The sequence below is a fragment of the Protomyctophum parallelum genome (assembly GCF_964188405.1).
Source record: "Protomyctophum parallelum genome assembly, chromosome: 13".
Taxonomy (NCBI): Eukaryota; Metazoa; Chordata; class Actinopteri; order Myctophiformes; family Myctophidae; genus Protomyctophum; species Protomyctophum parallelum.
In genome coordinates, this window is record NC_139708.1 from 18,896,609 (window position 1) to 18,916,148 (window position 19,540).

The window sequence follows — 19,540 nt, forward strand, 5'->3', positions numbered from 1 at the left end:
GCTGGGATGAAAATAGATCTTCCAGCATGCCACTGAGCGACAAAATGCATCCACATGAAAAAGACGTTTACCGACAACAAAATCGATGTTTAAAACTGGCCATCTCAATCTCAATAACTGCCCTGCATGTGAGGCTGGCATGTCTGTCTGTGCTGGATGGACATACATGTACTGCAAGATAAATGGCACCAAGTGCCGCGCTATGAGCTTTTAGATCTGCTTTTTCTTTTATCGTGAAAAGAAAGTGTGCAAATCTTTGAATATAATATTCTTTCATAACGAATGTTTTAACTCAAATATTTGCTTCTGGGAGGTCCCTGGAATTAACAACATTATTCTTAGATGGGTGTCGGCGACCAATGACACATCACTTTTGGGGTCCTTGACATGAAATAGTTTGAGAACCACTGTTAGGATTTAGAAGATATTTAGTAGAATCTGGCCGGTCTCAGGTCTCAATGGGTGAAGTCATCTAAATGAGTGAGTGTGTTCCCATAATGACCCGAGAACAGATTCTACAAATGTCTTCTAAATCGGAAATACCTGTTTCTATATCAGTGGTTCTCAAATGTGATGGACCCCCAGAATTATATGTATAGTTGACCACCGACCCCCATCTCAAAATATGTTGTTCCAGGGACCCCCCAGAAGTAAATATTTGAGTTAAAAACATCCACTGTGAAAGAATATTATATTCAAAGATTTGCACACCTTTTCACGATTTTTCCAAAAAATAGCAGATCTACAAGCTCGTAGCGCGGTGCCGTGCTATGAGCTTTTAGATCTGCTATCTTTCAACAGGTGAAGTTTAAAATAACGGTTAACGTTGTTGCAAGCTATAAGCTGACACAGACGCGGCGGCCTCAGGCCTGAACGGGTTGACTCTTTGTGCTCCTCCTCCACGCAGGTAGCCGACGACATGAACGTGGCCATGGAGAGGGTGTGTGGGACGCTGGAGACGGAGGGCTCCAGGCTCACGCCCGCCATGGGAGAGACCATCTTCGAGCTCTTCATGACCCTGAAAACAATCAAAGGCTTCCGAGAGTTTCTCCCTCTCAAGTTAGTCACCTTTTATTTCCCCCCCACTCCAATTATACCGTTCACATTAGCCTGTCAGAAGAACGAAATCGATTTTTGGAATCATTTAGTGAGACACAATTTAGCGTAGACGGGTGATTTCAGACAGTAAAGCTTATATGTCATGTCTTGGTTTTTGCGTTTCCTTAATTGTGTGTGTGTGTGTGTGTGTGTGTGTGTGTGTGTGTGTGTGTGTGTGTGTGTGTGTGTGTGTGTGTGTGTGTGTGTGTGTGTGTGTGTGTGTGTGTGTGTGTGTGTGCGTGTGCGTGTGCGCACGTGTGTTTTCCAGGGATGGTAAACTGTTGGCCTTGATGGGCTTTCACAACTGGTTCAAGACATCCATCCATAAGTGGCTGCAAATTGTCCATGAGAAGTCATGCGACAGGATTCACCGAGCTGTGGAAATTGACAAGGTAGGAGAGGAGCTCGTACCTCTGTCTCTCTTCATACTCCACCTCAGTCTAGGAGGGTTCCCAACCGTCCTTTGAAATTTCACTTGATTTAATTTCAACCTTTATTTATGAACACACTGAGGGCTGGGACCCTCTTTTTCAGTGGTGCCGAGATTACAAAAAAACTAAACAACAATAATGTAAAAATTAAGGGGAAAGAAAATAGATGAATAAAATTACATTTCATCACATAGTTTACCAGTAAGACTGAGGGCGAGAAGCACGCATCCGCCTTGTTTGACGGCAGACTGCTGGGACAGCGCTGGCGCTTTGGCACGGGGGGTCGGATCAACATGGAATGAATTCTGTACAGGCCATATAAGGAGCATGTCTTCAGTGTACAGGGTTTGATGAGGTCAGATCAACATTATGGAATGTCAGAACAGGTCAGCTCCATACAGTATATGGAGATCTAAGGGTGGTAGCGGGGACTTTCTCTTGAGTGTACAGGCCCTCTGTAACGGCCCCTACACACTGTAGGAGTTTTAAAGTTGTCGGTGAGTCATCAGATCGTTATGTATTTCACACTACAGGAGTCTTTTTTTTAATCGACTGTCATTATATCGTTGTGGCTTTCACACTAAATGATTGGTCGCCGACTAGGCATCACACACTGCAAGAGTTCACCAAGATGCGATCCATACCCGATATAGGCTACATCATTTGTTTTTATTCCAATTCATTTTGACATCTCACGCACTAACCCTATACCCTGATACAAGCATGAGACCGACAAAGACGCCTCTCTCTCTCTCTCTCTCTCTCTCTGTCTTTGTGCATGCCACACACACAGGAATAGCCAGGCTACACGGCCAAATGTTTGTGACAGCGTGTAGCCTACGTGGGCTGCAGCGAGACAGAACATTAAATCTTGATTTTCATGAAATAACTCTCTGTCTCTCTCCGCACGCGCGTGCGTGCACTCGCACACACACACACACACACACACACACACACACACACACACACACACACACACAGAGCACACATCCATTTCATACTGTACGATGTCCAGTCGGCGACAGAGCCAAATATCCAACCTGCTCAGAAACGGCCGGGCAGACGTCGGCGAGCACTTTTCTCGGCGCTATATCTTCTCGCAGAGCCTTTCACACACAGCAAACAAAACCTCAGCGATCAAAGCCCGATCTTGCGTCAGATCGGGAGTTTTGTCGGCGAAAAAATGGTCCCGACAGGCAGCATAATCGGAGCAAATATTGTGCAGTGTGTACGAGCCATAAGGTGTTCCGCCTTACAAGTGTGCAAAGCACAGTACTTAAAAGCAGATGTTCCACTTAGTGGAGGTATGCAGGATCTTAAGCATCAAATAGCATGTATATGATAAGAAATAGTTTTTATAGATAAATAAGAATCAATGCTAATAACCTCCTAGTCGCAACGGAGGGCCAACCAACCATATTGTACAGTATGCAACAAGGGAGGGCCAACCAACCATATTGTACAGTATGCAATGGTGGGAATTGTCCCTTATTTGCAAACTAAAACACGTTTCCCTCATTGATCTAATAAGGGACACACTTCAATGGAACACCACGACCAGACAGCTTATACTATGCAGTTTCTTAACCACTTAAACCCTCTAGACATAGTAAACTGGACCTTAGCTGTCTCCATGCGTTGTTGAGGTATTTGCACTTTACTTGAGTATGTCAAATATTCAGTACTTTTACTCACGTACATTTTGAATTGCAGACTTTTACTTGCAACATATATATGCAAGAGATGCAATATTGATGCTTTTACTGTGGTAAAACACGAGTACTCGAGCACCCCCAGGAGGTTCAGAACCAAGCAGTATATATCCTATGTGATGATTCTATAACATTGTGTTTTGTACAGAAGGGATTGGTCCTGATTTGTGTATAAATAAAGACGGATGGTTTATTATTAGCCCTTCCCAACATGACGGGCTGCAGAGCCCTATACTGAGCTATGCTGTTTATATACGGCGTGTCCTGTTCTCTCCAGATCTCCAACACACACGTCATTCTAAACACATGGCTGTCATTGTCAATGTCTCCGTAAATGTGCAAAGGCTGATCCTGACAGTTTTCTGAAAAAGCTATGTTTCTATGTCAGTCGTTCTTCGATTTTTCAAAAATAGCAGACATACAAGCTCGTGGCGCGCTATGAGCTTGTAGATCTGCTATTTTTCAATAGCTAAAGCATAACATAATGCTAACACCAAAAGGGGTTCCCGCCTAAAATGTGTTAATTCCTGGCGTCCGTTATGATTCATCACCGGTCAATCAAAGGCTATGATTCCAAATGTAACTGCCGGCTTTCCGCTGCCTATACACCACACTAATGAGTCCATTCAATTGCTTTCCAGACAGAGAATGAGACAGAGAGAGAGAATGGAGAATAATTGGAGGCATTTCGCAGTCGTATTTATTTACTTGCAAGTGTCTCTCTCTCTCTCTGTCTCTCTCAAACACACACACACACACACACACACACACACACACACACACACTCCTTCCTTTATCATGTATTCCCGTTGCAGCGCAGGCTAAATGAAAGATGTTATGTGGTGAGCATGATGACGGCTAGCGCGCAGGTTCAGCTCCAGGAAGGCTAATAATAGAGGGTCAGTTGTGCTCAGCGGGGACGAATTAGACCATTAACCTTTTCTGTGTGCATCAGAGACCCAGAAACCACACACACACACACACACACACACACACACACACACACACACCTTCATGCATGAGAGAATCAGGAACCACACACACACACACACACACACACACCTTCACTGCTATGACCTCCCTGCACTGAACATTAAAATATCCCCCTGCCTTCATCTAGCCTACATGCATGGATTGGTAAATGGTTCAGCACCACCACGGTGGACAGCGGCAGGCTGGGCAAAATACCAATTTCTCTTCAAACTCTATAAACATCAAAAGATGAAGTGGATAGATATGGCGGCCTACAACATTGCAAGGCATATTCAAAGACAAACTTGACATGCACAGCACATAACGTAACTTAAACTAGGCAAAGCGGAACGCACTGAACACAAGCTCAGATCAGAAGCAGCAGATCATGGGCTAAGGCTCCACTCCTTGCCCGGTCATTTGTGCGGATCAGTGCCATTAATTAAACAGAATTTCTCCTCATAGCGTTGTCCAACTTTTCCAAGTACAGTGTGTCCCTGTATGCCATAGCCTGTACCACAGTATGTATACTGTGTGTTGTGTTGTAGTCACAGTGTACAGTATTACAGTATGCAGTAGCCTGTACCACAGTATGTATACTGTGTGTTGTGTTGTAGTCACAGTGTACAGTATTACAGTATGCCGTTGTGTGTGTGTGTGTGTGTGTGTGTGTGTGTGTGTGTGTGTGTGTGTGTGTGTGTGTGTGTGTGTGTGTGTGTGTGTGTGTGTGTGTGTGTGTGTGTGTGTGTGTGCCTAACAGCTGGAGCCTGTGCAGCAGGCCAAACACAGCTCGTCAGCGGTGGAAGTGACAGTGTGCTTCAGCCAGGTGCGTCAGATCTGGTCCCAGCTGGCCTGGCCCGACTCCGCTGGGGCCTTCATCTTTGTCACGCGCTTGACGGACGTGAGTACCCCCCCCCCCCCCCCCCCCCTGCCAATACACTTTTACAAAAGTTATGCAAACTCACGCATGCTCGCACGCACGCAGGCAGGCACACACACACAGACACATTTTTTGGAAGGCCTTTGTTTTGTTTTTGACATGTTTACCCTAACCAGAAAGCCAAAACATCTACAATCCGGATCTACAAACTCGCAAATGTCAGCCAGTGTTCTCTCCCCGGCAACACTAACACCTCAGTGGGAGAGCGGCCACTGAGGTGTTAGTGTGTTGTGTACACACTTGACTATACAGACACACACATACACAAGTTGAATGAAAAGCTCCCCATGCAGGGCGATAAGCCCGGCTCACAAACATTAGAGCAGGAATGAAATAAAAACGTTCACACAGACGCCGGCATTGATTGTGTTGTTTTGGTGCAGAACTTTTGCAGCGAGGCCGTGAGCTACTCGGAGATGATAACACGCAAGATTGAGAGGAACCAGCTGGGCCGAGACCACAAGAGCCAAACGGTGCAGGTAAATGAATGCCTGTGGGGAGCGGGAAGGTGGGCTCACTGGGATGGTGGGAAGGTGGGCTGGTGAGAAGGTGGGAAGGTGGGAAGGTGGGCTGGTGAGAAGGTGGGAAGGTGGGCTGGTGGGAAGGTGGGCTGGTGAGAAGGTGGGAAGGTGGGCTGGTGGGAAGGTGGGCTGGTGGGAAGGTGGGAAGGTGGGCTGGTGGGAAGGTGGGCTGGTGGGAAGGTGGGAAGGTGGGCTGGTGAGAAGGTGGAAGGTGGGAAGGTGGGCTGGTGAGAAGGTGGAAGGTGGGAAGGTGGGCTGGTGAGAAGGTGGGAAGGTGGGCTGGTGAGAAGGTGGAAGGTGGAAGGTGGGAAGGTGGGCAGGTGGGAAGGTGGGCTGGTGAGAAGGTGGGAAGGTGGGCTGGTGAGAAGGTGGGAAGGTGGGCTGGTGAGAAGGTGGGAAGGTGGGCTGGTGGGAAGGTGGGAAGGTGGGAAGGTGGGCTGGTGGGAAGGTGGGAAGGTGGGCTGGTGAGAAGGTGGGAAGGTGGGCTGGTGAGAAGGTGGGCTCACTGGGATGGTGGGAAGGTGGGCTGGTGAGAAGGTGGGCTCACTGGGATGGTGGGAAGGTGGGCTGGTGAGAAGGCGGGAAGGTGGGCTGGTGGGAAGGTGGGAAGGTGGGCTGGTGGGAAGGTGGGAAGGTGGGCTGGTGGGAAGGTGGGAAGGTGGGCTGGTGGGAAGGTGGGCTGGTGGGAAGGTGGGCTGGTGGGAAGGTGGGCTCGTGAGAAGGCGGGAAGGTGCACTCACTGGGCTGGTGGGAAGGTGACGTGGGTAGTGATAGATGTATTGCAGAGGGCTCTCTGTCACATCAATACTGACAGTGTCCAGTAATAACCAATTTCTGGGGAAATATATTTCTCCAGAGTCCAGGGAAGGGATATTCAGCCAGGTGGCTGTTGAGCTATTTCTGGTTGTTCTGATAAGACGAGGGGCCCTTCCGGCAGGTATGCAGGTTGCTGCCAAAAAAATTATACTGATGATGAAGTGGGAGGTCTCTAACCTCACCATGTTTCAAGAGATGGCTCAACAAGATGCTCTTGATTGTTAAATTGGAACAAATCTGTCATAATGGACAGAATACACAAGCTCATAACTGTCCCTGCTTTCTGATGGTCATCGATCCCACCAATATGTGTCTTTTGTATGTATTGTTAAGCTTACTTTCCTGTCATTTGATTGAGTCTTGTATTGTTGTATTTGACGAAAAATAGAAAAGTATGTTTTTCCCAAACAGTGGGTCGAGAGCAATGTACACCAAACAGTGGTGTACATTGCTATGGAGTAAATATCCAGTTTTTTTAATCTATTATAATAATAATAATAATAATAATAATAATAATAATAAAACTTTATTTGTATAGCACCTTTCATGACATGAAATGCAGCTCAAAGTGCTTTACAGAACATTGGAGAATAAAAGAAAAGCAAGGCAACGACATTAAAAAAAAAAACAAAAAAAACAATGCAATACAGTGAGGACATGAATAACAAAAAATAAAAAAATAAAAGATCAATTAAAAGCAATGTTGTAGAAGTGGGTCTTGAGCTGAGCTTTAAAAATGTCTACAGAGGCTGCCTGACGAAGGTACAGTGGGAGCTTGTTCCATGCCGACGGCCCGTAGAAGCAAAAAGCTGCTTCCCCGTATTTTTTAGTTGCCATTTTTTAGGCAAAGCGAGCAGGCCAGCAGTGGAAGACCTTAGGGGGCGGTTTGGGACATATTTAGGCAGGCAGTCATGTAGGTAGGAAGGTGCGAGACCATTGAGAGCTTTATAGACAAGTAAAATAATTTTAAAATCAATCCTAAAAACAACCGGAAGCCAGTGCAGTGATGCCAAAACTGGAGTAATATGTTCTCTCATCTTAGTTCTAGTTAAAACTCTGGCTGCTGCATTTTTGACAAGTTGTAATCTGTCAGTTGTTTTCTTAGGCAGTCCTGAAAAAGTGCATTGCAGTAATCAAGCCGAGAAAAAACAAAGGCGTGGATTAGCGTTTTTGCATCGTCCAAGGACACATAGGCTCTGATTCGTGCAATATTTCTAAGGTGAAAAAAGGCAATCTTGGTAACATGATTAATGTGTGAATTAAAATTCAATTCAGAATCAATAATAACCCCCAGGTTCTTATTGATTGAACAACAAGTCAATTAACCATGAAGCATTATTTTATACGTGCAGTACAGTATATAACACAATGTTTGAGCCATAGTTTTAGATCTGCCTCTTTTCTGTGTCCGTTATATTTACATACAGTACACACGCCCCCCCAAACTCCCCACTTGGCTTCCTGTAGCCCTGCTGCCTCTTTCCCCTTCTTCGTTTCTCTTCACCCTCGTTTGTCTGCCTCGTCCTGCCGCTGTTTCTCTCCTTTTCTCTCTCCTGTGCTCTTCCTTCCTGCCTGCCCCCCCCCCCCCCCCCCCCCTCCTCCTCCCACACCGCCATAGCTGTGCGTGGCGCTCAACAACATTGAGCACGTGCGCGTGTTCTTGGGCAAGCTGCCGCGGGACCTGGACTGGCCGCTGGTGGAGCGGGCCATGGAGGAGTCGTGCGGGGCGGAGGGGAAGGAGCAGGTCAACAAGGCTCTGCACGGCCAGCTGCACAACGTGGACCTGGACCTGCAGCGAGAGGCCACGCGCCTCATCGCCATGCTCACCGATAAGGTGAGTCTCCACACTGCTCACCGATAAGGTGATCCTCCACACTGCTCACCTATAAGGTGAGCCTCCACACTGCTCACCGATAAGGTGAGCCACCACACTGCTCACCGATAAGGTGAGCCACCACACTGCTCACTGATAAGGTGAGCCTCCACACTGCTCACCGATAAGGTGAGCCACCACACTGCTCACCGATAAGGTGAGCCACCACACTGCTCACTGATAAGGTGAGCCTCCACACTGCTCACCTATAAGGTGAGCCTCCACACTGCTCACCTATAAGGTGAGCCTCCACACTGCTCACCGATAAGGTGAGCCTCCACACTGCTCACCGATAAGGTGAGCCACCACACTGCTCACCTATAAGGTGAGCCTCCACACTGCTCACCGATAAGGTGAGCCTCCACACTGCTCACTGATAAGGTGAGCCTCCACACTGCTCACCGATAAGGTGAGCCACCACACTGCTCACCTATAAGGTGAGCCTCCACACTGCTCACCGATAAGGTGAGCCTCCACACTGCTCACTGATAAGGTGAGCCTCCACACTGCTCACCGATAAGGTGAGCCTCCACACTGCTCACCGATAAGGTGAGCCACCACACTGCTCACCGATAAGGTGAGCCACCACACTGCTCACCTATAAGGTGAGCCTCCACACTGCTCACCGATAAGGTGAGCCACCACACTGCTCACCTATAAGGTGAGCCTCCACACTGCTCACCGATAAGGTGAGCCTCCACACTGCTCACCGATAAGGTGAGCCACCACACTGCTCACCGATAAGGTGAGCCTCCACACTGCTCACCGATAAGGTGAGCCACAACACTGCTCACCGATAAGGTGAGCCACCACACTGCTCACCGATAGGTGAGCCACCACAGTCACCACACTGCTTACCGATGAGGTGCTTCCACCACACTCACCGCACTGCTCACCGATGAGGTGAGCCACCACACTCACCTGCACTGCTGCTGCAGGCCTCACATAGCCAGCCTTAATCTGCATTTGCAATGCAAATTGCCCTAAGCTGATTTTTTCTGGTGTCGCTCCATTGTGGGTAGGACTTTGCAAACCCGCAGCAGTGTAGGACCATCTCTTTGTAACCGCCCCTTGGAAACAACCCTATCACTGAGCGGGACCAGACTAATGTCCACGCATTGATATTAGTATGGCTCCGCGAGGCTATAGGCATGGGGCGTATACTGTCTCCTGAAGAAACTGTCCGTTAAGCTAGGGAGAGCCGTTTCAGAAATAAACCCTGATAGGATTATAATGCAAATCGTATAGGGCTCTTATCATCCTGAGAGAGGGGATCAAGGCAGGAAAGAAGAAAGTTTGAGCGCTTTTACCACAAAAAGTACAAAATGAGATATTTAGAAGCTTGTTTCACAAACGGCACAGCCGTAGGGTCTCTCTTAGCTTATTTACAGTACAGTATAAGTGAGTATAATCATGTTCTCCATTGTGTGTGTGTGTGTGTGTGTGTGTGTGTGTGTGTGTGTGTGTGTGTGTGTGTGTGTGTGTGTGTGTGTGTGTGTGTGTGTGTGTGTGTGTGTGTGTGTGTGTGTGTTTGTGTGCGTGTGCGTGCGTGCGTGCATGCAGATGCACCCTGAGCTCCGGAGGTGTCTACAACACATCAGCCTGTCCCCAGACTCCATTAACAACGATGACGTAAGGCCTAGCAGCTTCATGCAGTCTGAATTCATAATACTCAAGACTTGTCTTTTGTACCAAATGCAATATGGACTAACAACATGACAATATTCCAGGCCGTGTCGCCTCTTATGAAGTACTTAAACGAAACTCTGGTCATCCTTAAAGAGGCCCTTGTGAAGGAGAACCTGGCAAGGTAATTATTACTGTCCATATCTTTACTACAGATATGAAAGTCAGTCAAGCAATAATAATAATACCCATTTGACACTTCATGCACTGAAAGCAATAGAATACACCCACACACTGTATTTGCTCGGTACATGAGTATTTTATTATTTAAAAGGATCCCTGGCTAATGAGACAAATATGCCTTAAAACATACTTTCCCTCTATAACTAAAATTACTTCTATTTCTTTCATAAATTGCGAATCTTTCACTCAATAGGGACTGCTCCTGTCGCAAGTTGATGATGTCCTATGCCCATGTGTGGTCTAGCCCTATGGAATTATGGAATGCATGCACTTAATACTTTCTAAAGTTAATATGAGCATCAAAGCAATCAATGTTTTATATTTTTTATTCCATAATTCCATAGGGCTGGACAGTATAATGTTTTAAGGCATATTTGTCTTATTAGCCAGGGATCCTTTTAATGAAGCAACGTTTCGGACCATTAGCCACATTAGCATATCTGCTGCAAAAACATTAATTAGGCTATATAGGTGGGAGTGTGTATGCATGTGTGCAGGGCTGCAATTTTTTTTTTTTTAATCTTTTTAAATGCTGTGTCTGGTTTTATACTTTGTCACAAAAGAAAGTGAAACTAGCTGATCTAACAACCTCACAACGCTGTCACAATGTGATGTACTGTGAGCTTATAGATCTGCTATTTTCACTATAAAATCTTTATGATGAAAACTTTTATCCCATGATTTTTGTAACACATTCTTTTTCACCCAGTGTCAATTGTCTAATGTAATCCTGGGCACTACACTCCCTCTGACAACCTGGGGAGAGCAACGGACTGACCTCATGCTTCCTTCACTGCATGAGGAGTCCAAGCCGCTTCGTTTCACCTGACAGGGGGGGGGAGTTTCCTCGGTTGGACGTAGCGCGTGGAAGGAACCAATCAGCTTCCAACCAGCTCCTTTCCCCTCCATCAGGCGCCCCGGCTGGCCAGGCAGTTTAGAGACCAAGATTACTGCAAATCATGCTCAAATCATGCTCTGTGCCTGTCCAGACTCCAGAGCATAACATGAGTGTATGGGCGGTGCTCTGTGCCTGGCAGGGTTCTCCACTCAGAACATACAATAACATGTGTATACTGTATGGGCGGTGCTCTGTGCCTGGCAGGGTTCTCCACTCAGAACATACAATAACATGTGTATACTGTATGGGCGGTGCTCTGTGCCTGGCAGGGTTCTCCACTCAGAACATACAATAACATGTGTATACTGTATGGGCGGTGCTCTGTGCCTGGCAGGGTTCTCCACTCAGAACATACAATAACATGTGTATACTGTATGGGTGGTGCTGTGTGCCTGGCAGGGTTCAACAGAGCATGTGGGAGCTGCTGTTGACGATGATCCTGGACACCGTGGCTGAGAACAGAGGCATCCAGGTGGAGTTCTACAACCGCTTCCAGTACACGGTGGAGGTCAGTGCAGCGCCTAAACAGCTTATACAGTCATCATGTCACACACTGGCTTTGTTCAGCTGTGCCAATTTAGGCATTTAGCATGCAGAAGCTCTGCATTAGAACAACGGCCCGAGATATGTCTGCATGCATATATGACACCATTATGTAAACGTCTTTGGTCAAAATAACTTGGTCACTGTTACCATCTCCCATCACCTAACATAGTGGTCCTTGAGGGGGTGCCAGCCGGTCCGCAGCTAGATTAACGATAGATAGGAACCAAATGGACCCTTATAGATCTGTACCTGAGAGTCTGCAAAAATGGAAATGTACCCTTACATGTCTGTGACATGTGAGTCTGCAAAATGGAAACAAATGGACCCTTCTGGGCCCATTTGGTACCATTTGCACACAGTTCTGTTACGGGGGGGGGGGGGATTTTAATCTACATCAAACCGGGCGTCCTTGAAATTAAGACTTTGACCGATCCAACCCCACAGGCTCACTGGTGAGCAGCTGCCACAGCTAGATCAAATATTAATGAAGTCACGAGGCAGTGCCACTGTCTGTGTACTGAGGGGAGTTCCCTCTTGGATGACAATGTGGGAGCATTTTGAGGCCAATAGAACTAGCTGGCAAGAAAGAAGAGGCATGGCAGAGTTCCGTGTATAGCAATACTAAGACTGTGCCTCCGGCTTTTTTACTTAGCTCCTCCATCCTCACTCCTATGCTAGGGTTCGTGTGATACAGTATATGAACGGAGCTATGGATATCACTCGTTACAATGCACTCTACACGTACACGTGTACATTGAAAATGGTACTTGCATAAAATATTCATAGACCTGCACATGTACAGTACATTCACATTTTAAAGTCTCAAAGAATAACAGTTCCCCAATGAAGCAGGGGCGCTAGCTCTGGTCGCCTCGTTGGCCGCGGGTGCTCAGCTCAGCTATCAAAATGATACTTTAAAGGAGAATTCCATGCTAGAAGGCTTTCTTACCTTTATTTGTAGTTGTTACGTCCCCACCAAAGAGGTCCAGGTGTCATTGTGTGCAAAAGTGCATTATTGGAAGCCCTCAATTGGGTTTTTGTGCTAATTTGCTTATTTCCATCGAAATAAGTAGTAAAGTGTGCCGCTTGGGATACTATTTACATTATGAAGAGAGGATATATACAAAATAAAATGATTTGTGAGCGATGGAAATAAGCGAATTAGCACAACACCCCATAGCCCCATTCAATTCAATGCAATTCATTGAGGGCTTATGGTAGGGGAAATAGCCAATAATGCACTTTTGCACAAAATAACACCTGGACCTCTTTGGTGGGGACGTAACAACTACAAATAAAGGTAAGAAAGCCTTCTAGTATGGAATTCTCCTTTAAGAACACCACCACCAAGTGAAGGCACTCCATAAACCTCTGGAATATATATCATGTCCAATTTCACTTCGACTCCACTACATCTCAGAAAATGTTTGTAAATTTGTTACTTTGCAGATTTTCATTATTATTACAAAACATGCATTCAGTATCCACATCAGTCCTGTATACATTTCGTCCGATTCACTTGTAGATCTGCTATTTTCAAACGATTTTTATAGATTTTCTACATCTGGAAACTTGGGAAATATGGGACATTCTGCATAATGGGTACTTTCTACTTTTGTTACTTTAAACACATTTTGATAGCAATACTTTTGTACTTTTACTCAAGTACATTTTGAATTCTGGACTTTGACTTGTATTGGGTACTTTTACTAAAATCACAGATCAGGCGCGCTTTTATTTGTGGTCTTGTTTACAGCTTGTACTTGTTTTGTTCGTAATCTTAGACCCTGCTGCAGTTCTTCCATGCTGAAGGAGATGGTCTTGCCCTTGAGGACATGAAGAGTGGAGATTTCAAGGTATGAATGCTACCGGCATTCTATTAGCTAGCTGTGTGTATATGTTGTATGTATCATGCATAATGTAGTCTTGATTGGAATTTTTCAAAAACATAATTTACAGAGTCAGAGTAACGTTCAAAGTCTCTCTCACACACACACACACGCATACACACACCCACCCACGCACGCACGCGCTCCACTCCTTCTGTTCTAGGTCCTTGATGAGGAGCTCAGGCTGAATAAGTGTTCCTCTTCTGAGCTAATCGAGCAGTACTTTCTGGAGAAGATCTCGCTGCAGGTGAGTTGCATCCAATTAGGCAGAAAATCCTCCTCTCTGATCTCTTAGCCTGCAGGCAGCATTCCTTTTTGGGTTTATGATCCGGTCGGGAGCGGATGATATGATATGAAATTTGGAACTTCTTTCCCTCAAACCGGAAGAATGATACCTTCCCAATAAAAGCGCGACTCGCACTACGCCGCATCAAGGCTTTCATTGGGACAGTATTATTCTTCCGGTTTGAGGGAAAGTAGTCTCACGTGGCCAGACTGTTGCCTCTCACAATGCTCCATACAGCCTGGCCCACCCATCCGACTGGGTCCACCCATCCATCCGACCGCTGTGTGGTCAAAGTCGTACGATTTGTCACACACGTTACCGCAGTGAAATTTGTTCTCCGCATTTGACCCATCTCTTGGAGCGGTGAGCCGCAGTCAAGGAGCGGTGAGCTGCAGCCTTGCCGCGCTCGGGAATCATTCGGTTAGTAGATTTGACTCCCCAATCCAACCCTTCGATGCTGAGTGCCAAGCAGGGAGGCATTGGGTCCCATTTTTACAGTCTTTGGTATGACCCGGCCTGGGATTGAACCCTGACCTCCCAGTTTCAGGGCGGACACTCTAACCACAAGGCCACTGAGCTGGTAGTCAGTGTTCAGGTTCAGGTTCAGGTTAAGGTTCATTTATTTGTTTGTCCCCATGGGGCGATTTGGTTTACAGCAAGGCATAACACAGGCAGGTAACATGAAACACAAAAACACAGTAAAAAGGCACATAGTACACATAGAACAATAAAACAGGATGGCAGTTCAGGTATCAGTGTAACATTATAATTCATAACAACGGTTGAGACAGGTTGAGAACTGCTGATAATTACTGGGTTTCCTCCCTCCCCTCCCCTTCAAAGTCATTATAATGTTACCCCCTCCCCTCCAAAGTCATTATAATGTTACCCCCTCCCCTCCAAAGTAATTATAATGAATATCAAACTTACCTGAATAATTGAAACAATGTTGATGTTTGAATTTCGTTCACAAATCAATCAATCCAGGGACTATAGACTTTTCCAATCTAACCTGTGCTTTGAAACAGAGAAAGAATTCACATTAACATAACTTTGCACAATTATATAATTGCGCTTTACACCTTTAACTGAAATGAACAGAAACCCTGATGTCTGGCATAATTGCATAAACATGCCAGGCCGATTCTACGAATGCCGTCAGCACTCAGCAGTCCTCACTCTTGATATGATGAGACATCATATAGAATAAGAATAAGGACGCCAGCGGTTTAAGTAGTTAATAAGTGTGGTTCACACGCCGGAATCGAATTGTGGGAAGCTGATCTGCGTTGACAATTTAATTTGATCAGCCAAATACGCTAATACTCACATTATGACCGTGGCTTCTGGCTGGAAGGAGGGCCTATAATGTTTCATTACAATATGAATTGTCAGTGCTCTGCTACTGCACTTATCTCTTCTGCTGATGATGATGAAGCAGGGGGTCTTCAAAGACCCCTTAGGTGAGAGAGAGATGAAGCAGGGACCCCCCCCCCCCATCCTCTCTCTCTATATATTGGAGAAATGTAAATTGAGTTGCAGTTTAAACATATTCATAGATGGCTTCGTAGACTGTCAATGTTGTGTAGCGTTGTGTTGCATTCATGTTAATATGTAATTTCAGAAAGTTAACCTCTTAAACCCTCAATAATAATGTTCCCCTCAGAATAGAGATGATAGGGTTCAAGTGGTTAACCCCCCCCCCCCCCCCCCCCCCCCCGTAGTAATTCCGAGTCATTCTTGGTGACAAACTTCCTTGTTCCAGAAAACACTGAAACACACTCGTTTTGGGCGGATCAGTGTGAAGTGCTACTACGACGCCCCGGAGCAGAGACTGACCGTGGAGATTCTGCATGCGGCCGATATCATTGCCCTCGATGCCAACGGTACGCTGTGGGGAAGTAACTGAGTACATTTACTCAAGTAATATACTTAACCCTGATTAAGACCTGAGGCTGATTCTACAAATGCCTTCTAACAAGATTCACAAGATTTTTTCAAAAATGTTCAAAAAGTTATGTAGGCTACATCTTTTATTTGACAGCTTTACTTGCTAGTCATTTACAAAACATACAACCAACTTATTCTTAGGCTATTTTGAAAATAGCCGATCCACAACTGACAAAAAAAAAACATTTGACACATTTTGATGCCAGCACTTTTGTACACTCCGAGACTACTTAGTGTAGTATTTGTAGGGTTGCTGTGGCTCAGGAGGTAGAGCAGGTCGTCCAATGATCCCTGGGTCGGCGGTTCGAATCCTGGCTCCTCCTGTCCACATGTCCAAGTGTCCTTGGGCAAGACACTGAACCCTACATTGCCTTCAATGAGTTGGTCAGTATGTGAGCTTGACACCATTGGTGTGTGAATGTGGGAAATGAGGACACTGGCGTCAACTGTTCGCCGCTTCACCTCCCGATGTATGAATGAGCGCTTTGAGCACTTGGAAAAGCGCTATAAAAATGCAATTCATTATTATTTCTACATTTCTACTATTACTGAAGTAGAACAGTTGAGTACTTGCTACACTAAAGGTAAACTGTGTGTTCGCCGAAATGAAATGCAAGATACGTTTTTCCACAAATGGATCAGCAAACAGTGCTTAGTTGTAATATGACACCGTCCCGTATCTGGTCCTCTCTAGGTTTGAGTGACCCCTTCGTCATCGTGGAACTGTGTCCTCACCACCTGTTTCCCTTGGCCAAGAGTCAGCGTACCCAAGTCAAACCCAAGACGCTCCACCCAGTGTTTGACGAACTCTTTTACTTGTGAGTAATCATGCTTATTGTCTCCGCCAAGCCCCCTGGACACCCGTCTGCCTGTCTGTACACAGCTAATCTCTGGCGCCGTTGGCACGATTGACGTGGAACTGTGCACGCACACTCCCCAGAGGCCAAGGAAAAAGCTCTGCCCTGCATTTTTCACATCTGCTTTTTATAGCGCCACCGGAATCCCCATTTCTTTTCTTTTTTTTTTTTTTCTTTTAGATATTATTCCTACAAATGTCGTCCAACATGCAAATCGGTACACGTCTGTATAGTCATGTGGTCAAGACGGATCTTTCAGAATTATTTGTATTCCACCCTGATTAGCTAAGATTGGCATCTAAAGTTTGCAGGAGTGGTTCGCTTTGAGCAAAATGCCTCAAATCATGAACCCGTTGTGAAATGCTGGGGAAGAAATGGCACCGTTTTCACATTGTTTTTAAATATTACTCAATATTATTTTGTCCATACATCACGCAAATCGGTACACATTTTGTACAGTCACGACTAAATTTCCGAACTTTGCTGGCCATCAATATTTTATTGCTTAATGTTTTTACTGACTTGGAAAATCAACAATAAATACATTCATTCCACTTCAAAGTAAAAAAAAAAAAGTGTCTGCTGGTATAATTCTCATTGGTGTTGTTGTTGTTCATTTGCAGCCATGTCAGTCCAGAGCAGTACAGACACAGGTTTGCCTGTCTGACCTTCACTGTGATGGAGCAGTACAGACACAGGTTTGCCTGTCTGACCTTCACTGTGATGGACTACGACTGGTTGTCCACCAACGACTTTGCCGGTGAAGCCGTGGCGCCGCTCAGCGACTTCTGCTGGCCGGGAAGACCCAACGCCTCAGCGGCCGGGAAGACGGTCCAACCAGCCATTCTGCACCTGACTCGCAGCAAACCTAGCGGTAAGAGACGGTCCAACTGTCCATACTACACCTGACTCGCAGCAAACCTAGCGGTAAGACCAGTGGTCATCGCCATGCTGGCTTGTGGTGGAGAAATTACCTCTGATAGTTCAAAACCACGGACAGCGACGTAGTTTCGCATGCAAAGGCCGCGGCTAAAACAGAAGCTAGTGGCTATGGAGAAACAAAAACGGCGCGGGCGGAGCCCTAGCAACCGGAGAGGTTCCAGAAATGAAACACAGCGAGGCAATCTTATAGCGATATCAAACGCCTTAAGACGAGCCTGCTCGTCATGAGTACCCCGCGTAATTCATTTATATGACGAGTATGCCTGTCCCAGGGATCCAATGTGTCAGGAGTAAGTAAGGTAAATTGGCCTAAGTCGGGCGGTTTAATTCAATCCAATTATTATCTACAGTATTTAATCCAATATGTTACATAACCAGTCATGATGTCTGTTCTCTCTCTCGCTCTCTCTTCAGAGAAGCCAGCGATGAGGCTGCTGGACGCGCGCGTCGGAGACCGGGAGGCTCAGGAGTTCGTCCGCCGGCTGAAAGAGATCGAGAAGTCCATGGAAGAGGAGTAGTAATGACCGTCTCTGCTCTGCACCACCGCCTGCTGTATGGGTGTGTTTTATCGGACCCCCTTTCCCCCCCAGTGCCCCGTCTCTGCACCACCGCCTGCTGTATCGGTGTGTTTTATCGGAACCCCTTTCCCCCCCAGTGCCCCGTCTCTGCACCACCGCCTGCTGTATCGGTGTGTTTTATCGGAACCCCTTTCCCCCCCAGTGCCCCGTCTTTGCAAACATGTGCTTTTGTACTTGTTGTACTGTTTACAATACTTGCAGTCTTTTTTCCCGATTTGATTGTATGTGCGCGGTAATTATGCCAAACTGGAAAAAGAAGGAAAACAAGGGAATCAAAAAAGATTTATACTTCATTGTACAACTGTGTCGGCTTGGGAAAAAAAATACAGTTTTCACATTGTGAGAGCATCCTGTCACTGTGCAACACTCTTGTGTCTTAGTTTAACTATATTTGAGAATAGAATAGTTTACCTTACGGTATATGTTACTACTCTATATTTTTTGTAAAGAGGTTATCGTAACGTTTGTTGTAATATCTTTGATATGATAGATTTAACATTTAAAACCTATTTTGTGGAAGTAGCCTACATATCAAAGTAGTAGTTTGAGCCTAGAGTACGTACCGTATACATCAGTTATGCTTTAGTAGTGGTAGAGAAAGATGAACATGGTGTTTGACATTATTCTAAATGGACACTGTGGAGTTTAATGTGACGGTGGCGCGTTCACTTGAAGCTGGATTCACGTGTTTTCTGGACTTCGGCTTAACCGCAGAAATAAGTGAGTTAGTAGCCTGCCCCAGCCTGTGTGATTTCTGGTACTCAAATCTTTCTCCTTCAGAAACAGCCAGGGTTTCCTAACTCGCTAAGCCAAGGTGTTCAAGGTGTTTTGTTTTCAGAAAAAAAAATAAGCCTGGGCAAACGAGCCAGGAAAAGTGGCATAGGAGTGGGAGTGAACCTTATTTTGCTAAGCAATACATTTGGTGTTGTCGGTGTTCTAGCGGGGAGGGGAGGGGGGACATCACTATCGGCAATTATACAGCCATTTTTGTACTTTCAAACTATTTTGGGTACATTATAGGTGAAGATTTTGACAACATTTTCCAACAAGCGCAGATCCACAAATTCACAAAGCAATATGATGCATTTTAATTTTCAATTAAAAAAAAAATACTTTAATCACTTAAATTGTCAAAGTCTTTTTGACAAAATATCAGACTCAAAAATCGCGATCGACATTGGAAACGAAGATTTGGCATCAGTGGGGCTCTAGACAGGATCCAAAGCATTACAGCTGTAGGTTGAAGCACATCATTCACTTTTACGAAACTAATTCCACAGGCCTAGCTTCATTCACACCAAAGAAGCTAGCTTCTGCTTTAGCTTCGTGGTCCCATGTTATCTCTATGCAGAGCAGCTTTTG

The 19,540-nt window shown here is 45.7% G+C and overlaps 1 protein-coding gene across 1 annotated transcript in view; it reads left to right on the plus strand.

Annotated features, from left to right (window-relative positions):
- The window catches only part of baiap3 (BAI1 associated protein 3), a gene marked incomplete at both ends in the record, with an annotated part of 66,893 nt that extends 48,775 nt beyond the window's left edge, over window positions 1–18,118 (plus strand). Inside the window, 15 exons of the mRNA XM_083779593.1 lie at window positions 908–1,059; window positions 1,367–1,490; window positions 4,974–5,114; window positions 5,537–5,632; window positions 8,109–8,324; window positions 9,927–9,995; window positions 10,094–10,173; window positions 11,530–11,638; window positions 13,461–13,532; window positions 13,729–13,812; window positions 15,617–15,737; window positions 16,496–16,619; window positions 17,282–17,311; window positions 17,357–17,532; window positions 18,015–18,118. Coding sequence (XP_083635719.1) covers window positions 908–1,059; window positions 1,367–1,490; window positions 4,974–5,114; window positions 5,537–5,632; window positions 8,109–8,324; window positions 9,927–9,995; window positions 10,094–10,173; window positions 11,530–11,638; window positions 13,461–13,532; window positions 13,729–13,812; window positions 15,617–15,737; window positions 16,496–16,619; window positions 17,282–17,311; window positions 17,357–17,532; window positions 18,015–18,118 — 1,698 coding nt within the window. The remainder of the gene's footprint in view (window positions 1–907; window positions 1,060–1,366; window positions 1,491–4,973; window positions 5,115–5,536; window positions 5,633–8,108; window positions 8,325–9,926; window positions 9,996–10,093; window positions 10,174–11,529; window positions 11,639–13,460; window positions 13,533–13,728; window positions 13,813–15,616; window positions 15,738–16,495; window positions 16,620–17,281; window positions 17,312–17,356; window positions 17,533–18,014) is intronic.
- Between the last annotated feature and the right edge of the window lie 1,422 nt (window positions 18,119–19,540).